Here is a 15,201-nt window from a genome sequence, read left to right as displayed (position 1 = left end):
TATCTTATCTAAATATGAACGGCCAAAATATCAGATTAACTTCTGAATGGCATGAAAAAGAAATACATTTTCTAGATGTCAAGATCTATAGGAAGGAAGATAAAGTGGAAACCATGGTGTATTTTAAAAAAACGGACAGAAACAGCTATCTTCCAAGCACAAGTGGGCATCATCCCCAGTGGATAAAAAAACATACCGAAGGGACAAATTATGAGGGTCTGAAGAAATTGTTCAGAACATAGTAATTATATGACACAAGCCAACGTACTGTCGGAAAGTTTTGTGGTGCAGGGATATGACAATAATGAGCTAAAAAAGTTGATTGAAGAAATAGGAAACATCCCAAGATCAGCCTGCCTAGAAGAGAAAACAGCAGTTGTTCCTGTAGAAGATGCAGTGAAAGACACCCGGAATAATGAGTGGGGCTTCATTTCTGGCTTTCATTCACAATACAGAGAGGTGGAAGCAATTTTTAAACAACACTGGCATGTATTGTTGGACAAAAAATTTAATACGGAATTGCCATCCAGACCACAGTTTATTTATAGGAAAGCCACAAGTTTTGGAGATAGTAGAAAGTAATTGATCCACCGAAACAGCCCCCAACTTTCTGGGACCAAAATGTTTTTTTTTTTTTGCATGCAGGAAATGTAAAGCATGCAGGGAAGTGGCCAGGCCCATGAGGAGACTGGAAAATTTTACCTCCCCCGCAAACAGCCAAGTATTCTCAATTAATCAGTTTACAACGTGCAATGGCACTCATGTAGTGTATGCACTAAGGTGCCCATGTGGTCTCATTTATATCGGACGAACAAAAAGAATGTTGAGTGTAAAGATATCAGAGCACATTCACAATATTAAAATTTAGTTTTAGAGACCATAATCTTTCATTACATTTTAAACAAAAACATGGTATGGATGCAACTGGTTTAGAGTTTTGGGGGGTTGAACAGATTTGCCGCATTGGAGGGGTATCAATATGGTCCGAATTATCCAAATGCAAAACAAAATGGATCTATTCGGCTGATGTATTGGCGCCCAAAGGCCTGAATATTGAATTGGATATCAACTGTTTCATCAGTGATGCATAGTATTTTTAACAGACAATGGGTCCCTGGGCCCTAAACTTATTTTATCTTTTCCATAATTCTGGGCTCAGTAGTGGACATCCTTAGGGGTGAATGGGTGTTCCCCACCTCCCCGAATATTATACACAATGACTGGTATATTTTAATGAACTTTTTATGAGATGATAATTTTTTTTAGGTGTACATTGGTTCACAATTTTTTAGCACTTGGCATAAATATTTTTAACATGTATTTTTTTTTTTTATGGATTTTGACTTATAAATCTATATTGCCATACACTGAAGACAATCTGTAGAAAGATTAAGACACTCAATATGAGTGAGTACAAAATTAACTAAATTTGAATGTTACATATTGTGAGTAGAATAAATGGCATTACAATAATGATTGGGTGGTGTATGTAGAATACCCTGATCACACGAGCAGAGTATAAGATGGTCTGTTTTTAATCACTGTCATTAAGGCCTCGTGCACACTGGAAGTTTTTACAGCTGCTGTTTTTGTCTTCAGACATTTTTTTTTTTTTTTTTTTCTACGGTCAATAAACTCCACATCATGTTATCCTATGTGTCCATGCACACATAGGCTATCAGCAGTTTTTGGCTTTAAAAAAACAAAAACAAAAAAAACTAGTGGGTTCTGAGAGTTTTGCTGCTGTAAAAACGCTCCTAAAGTGAAAGCGCAGATGAACATGGCTGACCAGCGTTTTTGTTTTAAACGTTTTTGATCCATTGGAGCCACAAAAAACGCTAACGTGGAAAAAAAAAGATAGTGTCCAGTGTGCATGAGGCTCTAACATTATTCTGAAAATGTAACAAAATAAAAGTACCACGGACAGCACTCAGCTGTGTTGTAGTCAATGTGAGAAAACCCAGACTCTGAAAGAGGAACAGTGCAATTGCTATTATTTCGAAACGCTGCAAAGCAGAACAAAGAGCCTGCAATAAAGAGTAAGTATAAGTCCTTCCACTTTTATGTTTCCATTATACAGAGATTAAAAGGTTCATACATTAACCACTTGCCGACCAGCTGTCGCAGTTTTACTGCGACAGGTTGGCTCAGCTGGGCAAATCAACGTTGCCATACGTCGCTTCCCATTGTGGCCACTAGGAGTGTGCTATGAACACACAGATCCCAGTTCTTTCAGGGGAGAAGAGACTGATCCTGTGTTTATACAAAGTATGAACACTGATCTCTTTCTCTCTCTTCCCCTAGTAAGTCCCACCCCCCCCCCTTCAGTTAGAACACAGTTAACCCCTTGATCGCCCCCCTAGCGTTAACGCCTCCCCTGCCAGTGACATTTTTACAGTAATTTTTATAGCACTGATCGCTGTATAATTGTCAGTGGTCCCAAAAATGTCAGAAGTGTCCAATTTGTCCGCTGCAATATCGCAGTCCCAATAAAAATCGCAGATCCCTGCCATTACATTAGTAAAAAAAATTTTTTAAATGCCGTAAATCTATCCCCTATTTTGTAGACGCTATAATTTTTGCATAAACCAATCAATATACGCTTATTGTGTTTTGGTTCAAAAAAAAAGTAGCAGAATGCATATTGACCTAGGACTGAGGAAAGAAATGTTTTTATTTTATTTTTTATTTTTCTCAAAAAAAAAGTCAAAATTGTCTCTATTCTTTTGTTTATAGTGCAAAAAATATAAACCGCAGAGGTGATCAAATACCACCAAAAGAAACCTCTATTTATGGGGAGGGGGGGGAGGACATCAATTTTATTTGGGTACATTGTCACATGACCACACAATTGTTAGTTAAAAGTAATGCAGTGCTGTATTGCAAGAAATGGCCTGGTCATTAAGAGGGTAAATCATTCCAGGGCTGAAGTGGTTAAGCTGTGAAGGACAGGTGCAGACCAGGAGGGAGCCCACTCACTCCTGTAGCAGATGATGCAAGTCATAAAAGGAGAGTCCCACAGCGTTCATGTCATCCACAATAAACTTAATTGGAGACAAATCATGGCTCTGCCGTGGTGTCCTGTCTCAGCAGTCTCCAATAAAGTTTCTTGTGGATGATTCTGGCTCTGTGCGACACCCCCTCCCCCCCCCCCCCACCCCCCAACCCGCCTTTTCAAATGGCTTAGAATTGTATTATAATTAAATGCAGATGTCCAGAGCACCCCACCTGCCCTTGCATCAGATGTCAAGAGCCCCTCTTTACATCAGTGTACCCTCTTTACATCAGTGTACCCTCTTTACATCAGTGTACCCTCTTTACATCAGTGTACCCTCTTTACATCAGTGTACCCTCTTTACATCAGTGTACCCTCTTTACATCAGTGTACCCTCTTTACATCAGTGTACCCTCTTTACATCAGTGTACCCTCTTTACATCAGTGTACCCTCTTTACATCAGTGTACCCTCTTTACATCAGTGTACCCTCATTACCTTGTGCTGCTGCCAGGAGGAAGCTGGGGACGGAGCTGGGAAGCAGTGCAATGTCTGGAGGTGAATCAGAGGAGGGCTGGAGTGTCAGCTGCAGGTGTGTGCTGAAGGCTGAGACCAGGGGAGGCAGAGACAAGGGGGTCCTGTGGCTGTACAGAAAGGGGCAGGATCTGTAGGAGGCTTTTCGTCGTCATCTTTTGCTGCCCACTGCTGAGACTAGGTGGGGGCAGAGATGAGGGCAGTGCCCCTGTAGCAGGATAGATGCAAGGGCCACATGAAATGGGGCCTGATTCAGCCTGCGGGCCTTGTGTTTGACTCGTGTGCTCTGGAGGTAACATATAGCAGAGTTACAAATGTGGAAACTTTGCTTATTTGCCACCCTTCGGGGGGGGGGGGGCAGGAGCGGGTACCTGGTTTTGAAAAGGAGAATGCATTAAGATAACCTTCTGCCTTTGCAGCCATTTTAGTTTGTGTGCCCGTTTAATGGTGATAAATGTCGCCTATATTTTCCCCTATAGGTGATCAGTTTAGAGTTATGGAGGAGTTCTGGTGCTATAATTATCGCTCACCTTTTGGTGTACAGTGATCTGTAACATGTATCCTATTTTTTATTTTTATATCACATGCGGGACAAAAGTCCCCTATGTGATGATTTTTTGGGATGACAGGTTCTCTTTATGAGACATGCAGGATCTAAAAGACCCTGCATGTCTCCCCTGGGCTCTACTGAATGTAATGAAATGTAGATCACACTGCATTACATTGCATCCTGGGTATGCTGGCCAGGGAAACTGTCAGCGGATACTCAAAAGGGGTGGAGAAGAGTTGTGTGTCGGCTTTCCTCTCTCCCCTCTTTACCTGGTGACACATGTTATGCTGGCCCTGCAGGTGGGCAAGTGAAGCCTGGGATACATAGTGGGTTGTCTGGAAGCGTTCAGGTGCCAACACAGCCACCCGAATGCTTCTATCTGTCAAGTAGATCCGGCTGACAAAAGCCCAGGTGCCAGGGTGCAATTTCTAGTTACTGAATTAGGTGCAGTTTGAGCTGTTTATGGTCAGCGTTGGACTTTTGAGTTTTTAAATGAAAGTAGAATATATTATTACAATCTTGTATCCTATCAGTATAAGTGTTAACTAATCCATTGTAAATTATCTGTTAGCCATGAAGTTGGCACTGAATTCCCTCCTTATCTTTTAGAGGTCGTCATGTTCTCACATGGCTGCCAACACAAGTACTGTGACTGGACTGGATTTTGATCTCTTTTGCAATCATAATATGAAATAGAGGGGTTTTAGTGCTCTGCTTTCAGTTGAATCTTTTTATTTATTTATTTTTTTTTTTCTTCTTTTCTTTTCTCTTTTCCTCTATAGCGTTGTATTTGTACCTGCTGGCTTTTCCACAATTGGATTGTATTTCATATGTATTCATTCTAGATTGATACAGAGACTGCCACTAGAGGAACAAAGAATGTGATTAACAAACTTTCTTAAAGTGGGGTGCCCCCTTAAAAAAAAAAAATTAGAAGTCAGCAGCTACAAATACTGCAGTTGCTGACTTTAAATAATGGGACACTTACCTGTCCCAGGGTTCAGCGATGCCCCCCCCGTCCTTACTGTGGGCACCCACTGCGCGAGCGGCGCCGTGATACGCCGCACAGTCATCTGGGACACGTGACAGGTCCCGGGTGACTGCGGCACGAGGGGAAGTGATATCACCAGCCCAGGTATTGAAGAAGGCAGACTACAAGGGATCCCCTAGCAACAGGCATTTAGAGGCGAGTAAAAATTTTTTATTTTTTTTGCCAATTTTTATTTTTATTTTATTTTTTTTGGGTGACAACACCACTTTAAATGCATTATAAATATTCCTACCTGCACCTTGTGGGGTTTTTTTTAATCTTCATAAGATGTGCATTGATCATGTGGTTTCATTATGTCATTTGTTGCCCTGTAGGCATAGTCTATAGCAGAGTAAGCCTAGGTTCACATTGGTGCGATTTGACATGTCAAATCGGCGGCTACTGCCGGTGTACTGTCACATAGTGACCCCCATCGTATAGTGTCCGCTGTGTACTGTGCATGCGCAGTACCCAGGACACACAGATTCCAAAAATAGCTGAAGATGAACGGCACCTGCGCCGTGAGTCCAGGTTCTATCCCCACCATCCAAGTGGACATAGAGTTAGAATAAAAAGAGCTGAGCGCAGCGAGGGGCCCTCTAATATTTGCAGCCCTATGTCCACTTGGATGGTGGGGCTACCACCTCCACTCACGTACAGGCTCCGTTCATCTTCAGAGATTTTCCGAATCTCCTTCTGCTCCGTACTGCTCAAGCCCTGCGCGGTACGGGGCGGACACTATCCGATGGACGGACGATATATGGCAGAACACCGGCAATGGCACCCTGTGACTTTTCGGCGCGGCACCAATTCCTAAAAATAGTTCCTGTACTACTTTTGGCGACTCTGGGGTGTGATTTGTATAGACGTTGTGCAGGAACCCACACATGTCTCTGAAATCACTCCTGAAGTTGAACTGACATGCAGGTATGAAATCAGACGAGTTCAGCTGATTTCACACGACTTCTAACCCGCTGTCAGGCTCAGTCTTCATATTTCCTGTGTCGCCAGTTTGTGTTTAAAGTGTTTGTTACCGCAACACTTCATATTACTGATATGTGACTGCTATAAAGTACCCTGTTCTATTTGTATTGCTGAAAATCTTCGCTGTTCCTGCCAATCCCGAGCACATTATAGTCAGTTCTCTAGCTATGCCGGGAACTCTGCGTTCTCCAATGATCAGACTTGGTCTGACACACCCTCAGTGTGCTGCTGCTTCTCCTCCCCCAGCTCTTATGTTACTGAGAACAAAGGGAATGTGATCAGTTATAAAAGAGAGAAAAGAGGGGTATTTATAATGTTTTTCTAATAACTGTTCAAAAAAGTTTTATCTTTTTTAATTTTGATTTTAAACGTGGGGCATGGCACTATACAGGATAATGCACTACTCCTGTCTGTAATCTAAGAACTGACCCTTTCTGTGAAGACATTACAAATCCCACAATCCCTGGCTCACTGTCTAGTGTTCTGCAGCTGAGCGCATAAAGGAGTTGTAAAGTCAGAAGGTTTTGTGTGTGTGTGTGTGTGTGTGTGTGTGTTTTTTTTTTTTTTTTTTTTTTTTTCTTCATACATTTTATGCGTTAAGAGAAAAAGCCTTCTGTCCCCTAGCGGCTCAATGTGGGGACCTCCCAGACCTACAGTGTGAACCCATTTGGGGTAGGCTGGATTGGGCCATCAAGATTTGAACAAAGCCTATTTTATATAGGTTTTTTTCATTACAATATGTACCGTTTGCAACAATCTTAATTATGTATAGGTAAAAAAAAATGATAATGCCCATTTAGTAACTTTCTTCTGACTGTAGTGACTATATCTGGTTTCTTCTTCTTGGGGCATTGTGTCCAAAAATGATGACCCACTGATGCTCCTGTTAACAGCTCCTCCTTTTATCTCCGATGACCTGAGAAGGAAACACAAGTCACCAGCATTATAAGGTTACCAGAGTTGGGTGATACCTGCTGCAGTTTAGAATGAGGAAAGGCTCGTCTCCCTGAACGGTGCTCTATACGGTCTGTCCCATAGTTGGAGAAGCTCAGATGCTTTAGGGCTGGAGTCTCCAAACTTTTCAGTACAGGGGTCATGGATGTTGTATATTTTGTAAATATTTACAGGCCACAAAAAAGTTTTTATAAATGAATAAAATTTTACATGAATGTTTTACTTTGGAGCTTCAGCAAAATAAAGCAAAGAAATTCCAAATAAATTTTGAGCCGCTAATGAAGGTTGAGTAAAAATACATTCAGCCTGCACCTTTCTCATCCCCTTTAAATCGGTCTCCAGATCAGAAGCCCCCCCTTATATTAGAGTCTCCACCCCCTTATATCGGGGTCCTACTTTTATCAGCGTTTGCATCAGGGTCCCCATCAGAATCGTTGTTGCATTGGGGTCACCTTTTACATTCCATTGGAGTCTGTGAACATTATCTGCAGGCCACATGTGTCCTTTGGCCCCTACCCTGGTTTAGAGTTGGGCCTCATCCACACTTGCAGTGTGGGTGTGTGTGTGTATATGTATAATATATATGTATTATATGTATTATATATATATATATATATATATATATATATATATATATATATATATATAATATATATATATATATAATATAATATAAAAATTTTTTTTTTTTTTTTTTATTGTTTTAGAGTAAATTTCTAAACACTTAAATGCAGGTAATGCTCTCTCAATGGTGAAGTTGAGGCTGGACGTTCAGTATTTAGAAAAATCTGCATTCTGGTCATCCAAAATTAAATTGTTTAATTGGGTATTATCAAAGCTATACTAATAGAAACACAACTGAACCTGCTTTGGACCCTTTTCACACTGAGGCGGTTTTCAGGGGTTTTAGCGATAGAAATAGCATCTGTAAAGTGCCTGAAAAACGCCTCCCATTCATTTCAGTGTGACTTTTCACACTGGGGCAGTGCACTTGCAGGAAAACGCCCTGCCCATTGAAATGAATGGGCAGCACTTCTAAAGAGCCTAAAAAGCAACACTGCATTTTTAACCCCCTTTTTGGGGGGGGTTTAACAGCGTGGCTTAAAGAGCTTCTAAAACGAGCAGCGCTTTAGCACTAACAGCCAGTGCCCACCGTGTGAAAGGGGTCTTGCGAACTAATAAAAGGTGATACGAGAAGCATAATAAAAGTAGTTTGTAGTCTGATAACTTGTCTTTAGAAAAGCTAAATGCAGGACTGCCAGTGTGAATGAAGCTTTAGGGAACACACTTTATCAGAGTGCCTTGACATGGCCACCACATGTGCAGATGCAGGCAACCTGAGTAGTTAAAACAGATTTAGTGTAGGGTTTTTTTTTGTTTTGTTTTTTGTGCCCCCTTTGTACTAAAATCAAGACTGACTGTATGTGTGCGTATAATATGTTTTTACATTTTATCAATTTTTATTTTTTTTCTTACAGTACAGTGCGGTGGACACCAATCCCCTCTCCCTGTATGTTATGCACCCATTCTGGAACTTTATCGTCAAAGTGAGTATTTATTCGACATGGATGAGGGAATTTGGGGTGGCAGAACTTGACTGGCCTGCACAGATTCCTCCACCCGATAGAACACCTTTGTGATGAATTAGAGTGGAGACTGCGAGCCAGGCATTATCGCCTAACATCAGTACCCGACCTCACAAATGTGCTTCTGGAAGAATGATCAAATATAGCCATAGACACACTCCTAAACCTTATGGACAGCCTTCCCAGAAGAGTTGAACCTGTTATAGCTGCAAAGGGTGGACCAACTCCATATTGAACCCTACGGACTAAGACTGGGATGCCATTAAAGTTCATGTGCGTGTAAAGGCAGGCAGCCCAATACTTTTGGTTATATAGTGTATGTTCCCCTCGCTGAGAGTTGGCACTGTATTGGCCTTCTTCTACTGGGAATATTAGGCTGCATGAAGCATCCTGGACAATTCTGAGTACCTTGGTAGTTACAAGAAGCCCAGGATCATCTTTTTCAATAACCACGAATGCTGTGGAATGACTCGCTAAGGTTTTCCTGCCTCTGCAATATCCCCCTTATGGCAGCATTTCCATGATTTGTGAACTTGTGATCACATTTTTTGGTAAATGTTGGTGTAGAACCACCCAACGGCTTCTTTATATCTCTTTGAGACACTGATGCTTGAGTTCCCATGCGGCCATATTTATGGGCATTCTAGGTGGAGGGTGGCTCCACCCTGGAAGGAGGATGACTCTAAAGTCACTTTCAAGTCAATTTCCGAGGTTAGGTTGTCTTTAAAGCGGTTCTCCACCCTAAAGGGGAAGTTCTGCTAATCTGATCCCTCCCCCCTTCCGGTGCCACAATCGGCACCTTTCAGGGGGGAGGGGGATGCAGTTACCTGGATAATCCAGGTATCTGCACCCACTTCTGGGACAGACCGCCGCAGACCCCCACAGATGTCCCATGTGTAAATGAACTCTTCCTCTTTCTGAGGACCTGTTCACATTATGTGCAGTGACTGGCATTTCTCCGCACTAGGTCAAAGCAAATAACACTAAGGGCACATAAAAAACAGTTTTCTATATGCCCCATTCACCTCACAGAGCCGGTGTGATTTGCAGTGTGGAAAATTGTAGACCAAGGAAGAAAGCTCAGAGAACATGTCTGAATTTCCAGATATGTCTGGTAGATGTGAGTATCCTCAGTCGGCATCCAGGTGGCTATGGAATCAGAAAATAAATCCATCTGCAATACTCCCGATGGGGTGAGTGCTGTGTGTGTAAAAAAAAAAAAAAAAAAAAAAAAAAAAAAAAAAACACCCCACCAGAAGCTATTATGGTGTAGTATTTATTGGATTCCAATAGTAGTACATGTACAAATGGCCATTAAAAATAAGCATAAAAACATTCAAAAAACGTTGCTCCTTTAACGAGGCTGCAGCAATGAAAATGACAGTGCGTAGGACTTTTTACTGACGCGTTTCGTGCTCAAGCACATTATTTGGGATCTGCCTATTGGGATATGCTTATTTTTATTGGCCATTTGTACATGTACTACTTTGAAATCCAATAAATACTACACCATATTAGCTTCTCCTTGGCTTGGCTTTTTTTTTTTTTTTTCACCACCACGCCGGTCCTGAGGAGCTGTGGGCAGGAGTTTTTAGGCGAGGCCGCGGCTTTGGCCTAGTCCGAGAGGTCGGACACCGCAGACTAGCTGGAGTTTTTCGGCAAGGCCGCGACCTCGGCCTAGTCCACGAGGCAGGGCACCATGGACTAGGCCGATGCCACGGCCTCGCCTAAAAACTCCTGCCCACAGCTCCTCAGGACCGGCGTGGTGTCCATAAAAAAATAACTTGATTTTAATCGTGAATCGAGTTTTTTAAGAAAATCGCCCAGCTCTATCCAGACGTTTAGGTTGTGAAGAAGATCCTCTGTCCTAGGCTATTTTTTTTTACACCAGTTTTACACATAGAAGTGTACAGAGATTGTACTTATACATTCTTGCTATCAATGTTGTTTCAAATCTTTCTCTTGCAGTTTGTTCCCACATGGCTGGCTCCCAATTTAATCACTTTCAGTGGTTTCTTGCTGCTGGTCTTCAATTTCCTGATGATGGCGTACTTTGATCCTGACTTCTATGCGTCTGGTATGTTTGATTGTAGACACAATCTCTTCACTGATCTGTCACATTCCTTACACTGAGCACAAATATCGCATCAGGGTGGTAAACTATTAACATGCTAGAGAGTTTATGAATGCTAGATTTCTGCTACATGATGATTAAAGAACATGTAATCTTATGTCCTCTTTAAAAATACAGGTGTACCTTTTTGTTTTTAAAGTCTGTATGGAGTTGGACTTCTCCACTTCTCTTTATAGTGCAGTGTGCCTGCTCAGTGCATTACAAACTCTAGGAGGAAATGGAATGTAAACACTGCCCAGGGCGACAGAGAGCCGGGTGATAAGTGGGACCTCACAGCATCTGACCTCTGGTTTTGGGGATAAAGGGGAATCAATAGAGTTTGAAAGTACAAGAAACACCTGTATTTTAGATGTGTATTTTATATATATATATATAATATACATCCTGGAAAAGGGGACAATGAACTGGACATTGGAATTTGTGGTCCTGTATATTTTTGTATTCCATTGTCCCCGCCCGCCTTCCTCTCTCTTGTCCCCGCCCGCCTTCCTCTCTCTTGTCCCCGCCCGCCTTCCTCTCTCTTGTCCCCGCCCGCCTTCCTCTCTCTTGTCCCCGCCCGCCTTCCTCTCTCTTGTCCCCGCCCGCCTTCCTCTCTCTTGTCCCCGCCCGCCTTCCTCTCTCTTGTCCCCGCCCGCCTTCCTCTCTCTTGTCCCCGCCCGCCTTCCTCTCTCTTGTCCCCGCCCGCCTTCCTCTCTCTTGTCCCCGCCCGCCTTCCTCTCTCTTGTCCCCGCCCGCCTTCCTCTCTCTTGTCCCCGCCCGCCTTCCTCTCTCTTGTCCCCGCCCGCCTTCCTCTCTCTTGTCCCCGCCCGCCTTCCTCTCTCTTGTCCCCGCCCGCCTTCCTCTCTCTTGTCCCCGCCCGCCTTCCTCTCTCTTGTCCCCGCCCGCCTTCCTCTCTCTTGTCCCCGCCCGCCTTCCTCTCTCTTGTCCCCGCCCGCCTTCCTCTCTCTTGTCCCCGCCCGCCTTCCTCTCCATCTCTCTAGTGGCTGGAGGAAAAACAGCATCCCACATGACTAAGAAGTACACTGTATGATTAAACAGCCCACTGCCCCTAGTGGCCACTGGGAGAAAAGACAGATCTCTCTGTCTTTCTCCCCTCCCTCTCTGTCTGGCCCCTCTCTCTGTCCCCACCCTACTAATGCACAGTTGCGCTCTATTTCCTTCTCTTCCTCCCTTTCTTTTTTTTCCCTTGCTCTTCTTCTTCTTTTTTTTTTTTTTTTTTTTTTTCATGTTCTCTCACTCCTTTCCCCCGCTCTGTCCTTCCTGTATCTACATCAGTGGTTTATTGACTTTTAGATATTTTGTTCTGTTTCTGTAATATGAACACTTGTACTGCACTGTACCAAAGATTACAATATTAATGCATTTTAACTAGAAAATTGAGACGTTAAACCTGAATAAGCCTTGATTGCTGAAGGCATTCATCTGCTCTGTGCAATCATTATTTATTTTTATTTTTTTTTCTAATTTTTCCAGCTGTTCCTCATTACGTTGATAATGCTGATTTTATAGAAGTATTTATTCTCTTGAAATTTCTCTGTTTTTAAAGGATGTTAAGCTGCCCTCATGCTCTGTTTTTATTGAGAAAAGACTTTTAGTCTAAATCCAACTCCCTCGCAATGTTTTATAGTGAGTCGGCCTAGATCCCTAGTGGAGTAGTGGAATCCCCTTGGTCCCGGTATCTTCAGGGTCATGTCACACTGGAGATTGCGCCGATAATGACTCCTCTGAGGATTCTGCCTTAATTGGTTTGTTAGAAATGAGCTGGAGAAATCACACGGAGGTCCTTCATTTGTGACAGAGCCAGCATAATTCTACTGAATGCATTTTGTCTCTGAACCTCTCTACCTACCTCATAACTATTCACCTGTTTATGACATGATTATCATCCTCGGCAACCACTAGCTGCCGGTTTGCATATATGTGTACACTTGGTGAATGTTCATGTTAATTCCAGTGGACAGACAGGAGATCACGAGGTTCAGTCGTGATAAGACATTACATTCATTGTTCAGCCAGAGCAGCTACGCAGAGAGTATCCGCTGCTGTTATAGATGGGAGATTGTTGGTCCAGATCATGTGGGTCCAGATCACATGACTGACATCTCATGTCCCTCATCACAGCTATGCAGGAATATCTAGGGGCTTCCACTCCCTATTCCTGGACAGGAGCAGAGAGATGGTTTGGGTTTTACCACCTGTGTCCTTTCCTCCACATGCATGTAAAAATCTAAATGTACATCTTCAGATTTCTAAATTTACTGTGCTTAAACATTTTCCCTGGAGCCCAGCCTGCTTCTGAGAGCCACGTGTGACCCTTTGGAACTTGTTGGGTGGCCCTTAGACCCTGCAGTCTGTACTATAAGCATTGAAAACAGCAGTGATGGCTTACTTGCCTCGTGTACACTCACCGTCCACTTTATTAGGTACACCTGTTCAGTTTGTGGGTAACACAAATTGCTAATCAACCAATCACATGGCAGCAACCAAGCAGCAGAATGGGGAAGAAAGGGCATTTAAGTGACTTTGAACGTGGCATGGTTGTTGGTGCCAGACGGGCTAGTCTGAGTAATTCGAAAACTGCTGATTTACTGGGATTTTCACCCACAACCATCTCTAGGATTTACAGAGAATGGTCCAAAAAAGAGAAAATATCCAGTGAGCGGTAGTTATGTGGACAAAAATGCCTTATTGAGGTCAGAGGAGACTGATTTGAGATGATAGGCAACAGTAAGTCAAATTATAACTCGTTACAACCAAGGTATGCAGAATACTATCTCTGAATGTACAACACATCAAACCTTGAAGCAGATGGGCTACAGCAGCAGAAGACCACACTGAGTGCCACTCCTGTCAGCTAAGAACAGAAAACTGAGGAGACAAGTCGCACAGGCTCACCAAAATTGGACAATAGAAGGTTGAAAAAATGTTGCCTGGTCTGTTGAGTCTTGATTTCAGCTGCAACATTCAGATAGTAGGAAATTTGGCACAAACATAAGAGCATGGATCCATCCTGCCTTGTATCAGCAGTTCAGGCTGGTGGTGGTGTCATGGTGTGGGAGATATTTTCTTGGCACACTTACTACCCCTTACTACCAATTCAGCATTGTTTAACCACTTGCCAACCAGCGCACGACGATGTACGTCGACAGAATGGCACAGGCAGGCAAATGGGCGTACATGTACGTCCTTTTAAATTTGCCGCCCTGCCATCGGGAGCACGCCACCGGCGGCGCGCTCCTGCGTTGGTCGGGACCCCCGTGAGTCCGGTGGCGGGACCCGCGGACTCGATCGCCGCGGGGCATCCCCGCGATCGTCTCACGGAGCGGCCAAATGAAGAAATGCCGTTGTAAACAGCATTTCTTCATTCTGCCTAGCAACTAGTGACGCTGATCCCTGCTCCATGTGATTGAAGCAGAGATCAGTGTTCACTAAATGAAAGCCCAACCCCCCCACAGTTAGTAACACACCCCTAGGAACACTTAACCCCTACACTGCCACCCACTGGTTAACCCCTTCACTGCCAGTGTCATTTACACAGGAATCACTGCATTTGTATAGCAGTGATTACTGTATAAATGACAATGGTCCCAAAAATGTGTCAAAAATGTCCGATGGGTCCCCCATAATGTCGCAGTCACAATAAAAATCGCTGATCGCCGCCATTACTAGTAAAAAAAAAATAATAAAAAATTATTAATAAAAATGCTATAAAACTATCCCTATTTTGTAAACGTTATAACTTTTGCGCAAACCAATCGCTTATTGCGATTTTTTTTTTTTTTTTTTTTTTTTTTTTTTTTTTTTTTTACCAAAAATATGTAGAAGAATACGTATCGGCCTAAACTAAGGGGAAAAAAATGTTTTTTTAATATATTTTTGGGGGATATTAATTATAACAAAAAGTAAAAAATATTGCGTTTTTTTCAAAATTGTCGCTCTATTTTTGTTTATAGCGCAAAAAATAAAAACCGCAGGGGTTATCAAATACCACCAAAAGAAAGCTCTATTTGTGGGAAAAAAAGGACGTCAATTTTGTTTGGGAGCCATGTCGCACGACCGCGCAATTGTCAGTTAAAGCGACGCAGTGCCGAATCGCAAAAAGTTGTCTGGTCTTTGACCAGCAAATTGGTCTGGTCTGAAAGTGGTTAATCACTGCAGTCTACCTGAGTATGGTTTCTGACCATGTCCATCCCTTTATGACTACAGTGTACTCATCTTCTGATGGCTCCTTCCAGCAGAATAATGCACCATGTCACAAAGCTCAAATCATCTCACCACTGGTTTCTTAAACATGACAATGAGCTCCCTGTACTCCAATGTTCTCCACAGTCACCAGATCTCATAGAGCACCTCTGGGTTGTGGTGGAACAGGAGATTCACATCATGGATGTGCAGCCGACAAATCTGCAGCCACTGCGTGATGCTATCATGTCAA

General features: G+C 42.9%; 1 protein-coding gene across 2 annotated transcripts in view; it reads left to right on the top strand.

Annotated features, from left to right (window-relative positions):
* SELENOI (selenoprotein I) overlaps nt 1-15,201 on the top strand; it is a 65,757-nt gene that overhangs the window by 30,655 nt on the left and 19,901 nt on the right. For both annotated transcript variants that reach the window (XM_077489004.1, XM_077489005.1), the window contains exons 2-3: nt 8,525-8,593; nt 10,601-10,709. In XM_077489004.1, coding sequence (XP_077345130.1) covers nt 8,525-8,593; nt 10,601-10,709 — 178 coding nt within the window. The remainder of the gene's footprint in view (nt 1-8,524; nt 8,594-10,600; nt 10,710-15,201) is intronic.

This window comes from Lithobates pipiens, unplaced genomic scaffold, assembly GCF_037356315.1.
Source record: "Lithobates pipiens isolate NorthernLeopardFrog02 unplaced genomic scaffold, aLitPip1_a1.2 Scaffold_18, whole genome shotgun sequence".
NCBI lineage: Eukaryota > Metazoa > Chordata > Amphibia > Anura > Ranidae > Lithobates > Lithobates pipiens.
This window is presented reverse-complemented; position numbering and strand designations above follow the sequence as displayed.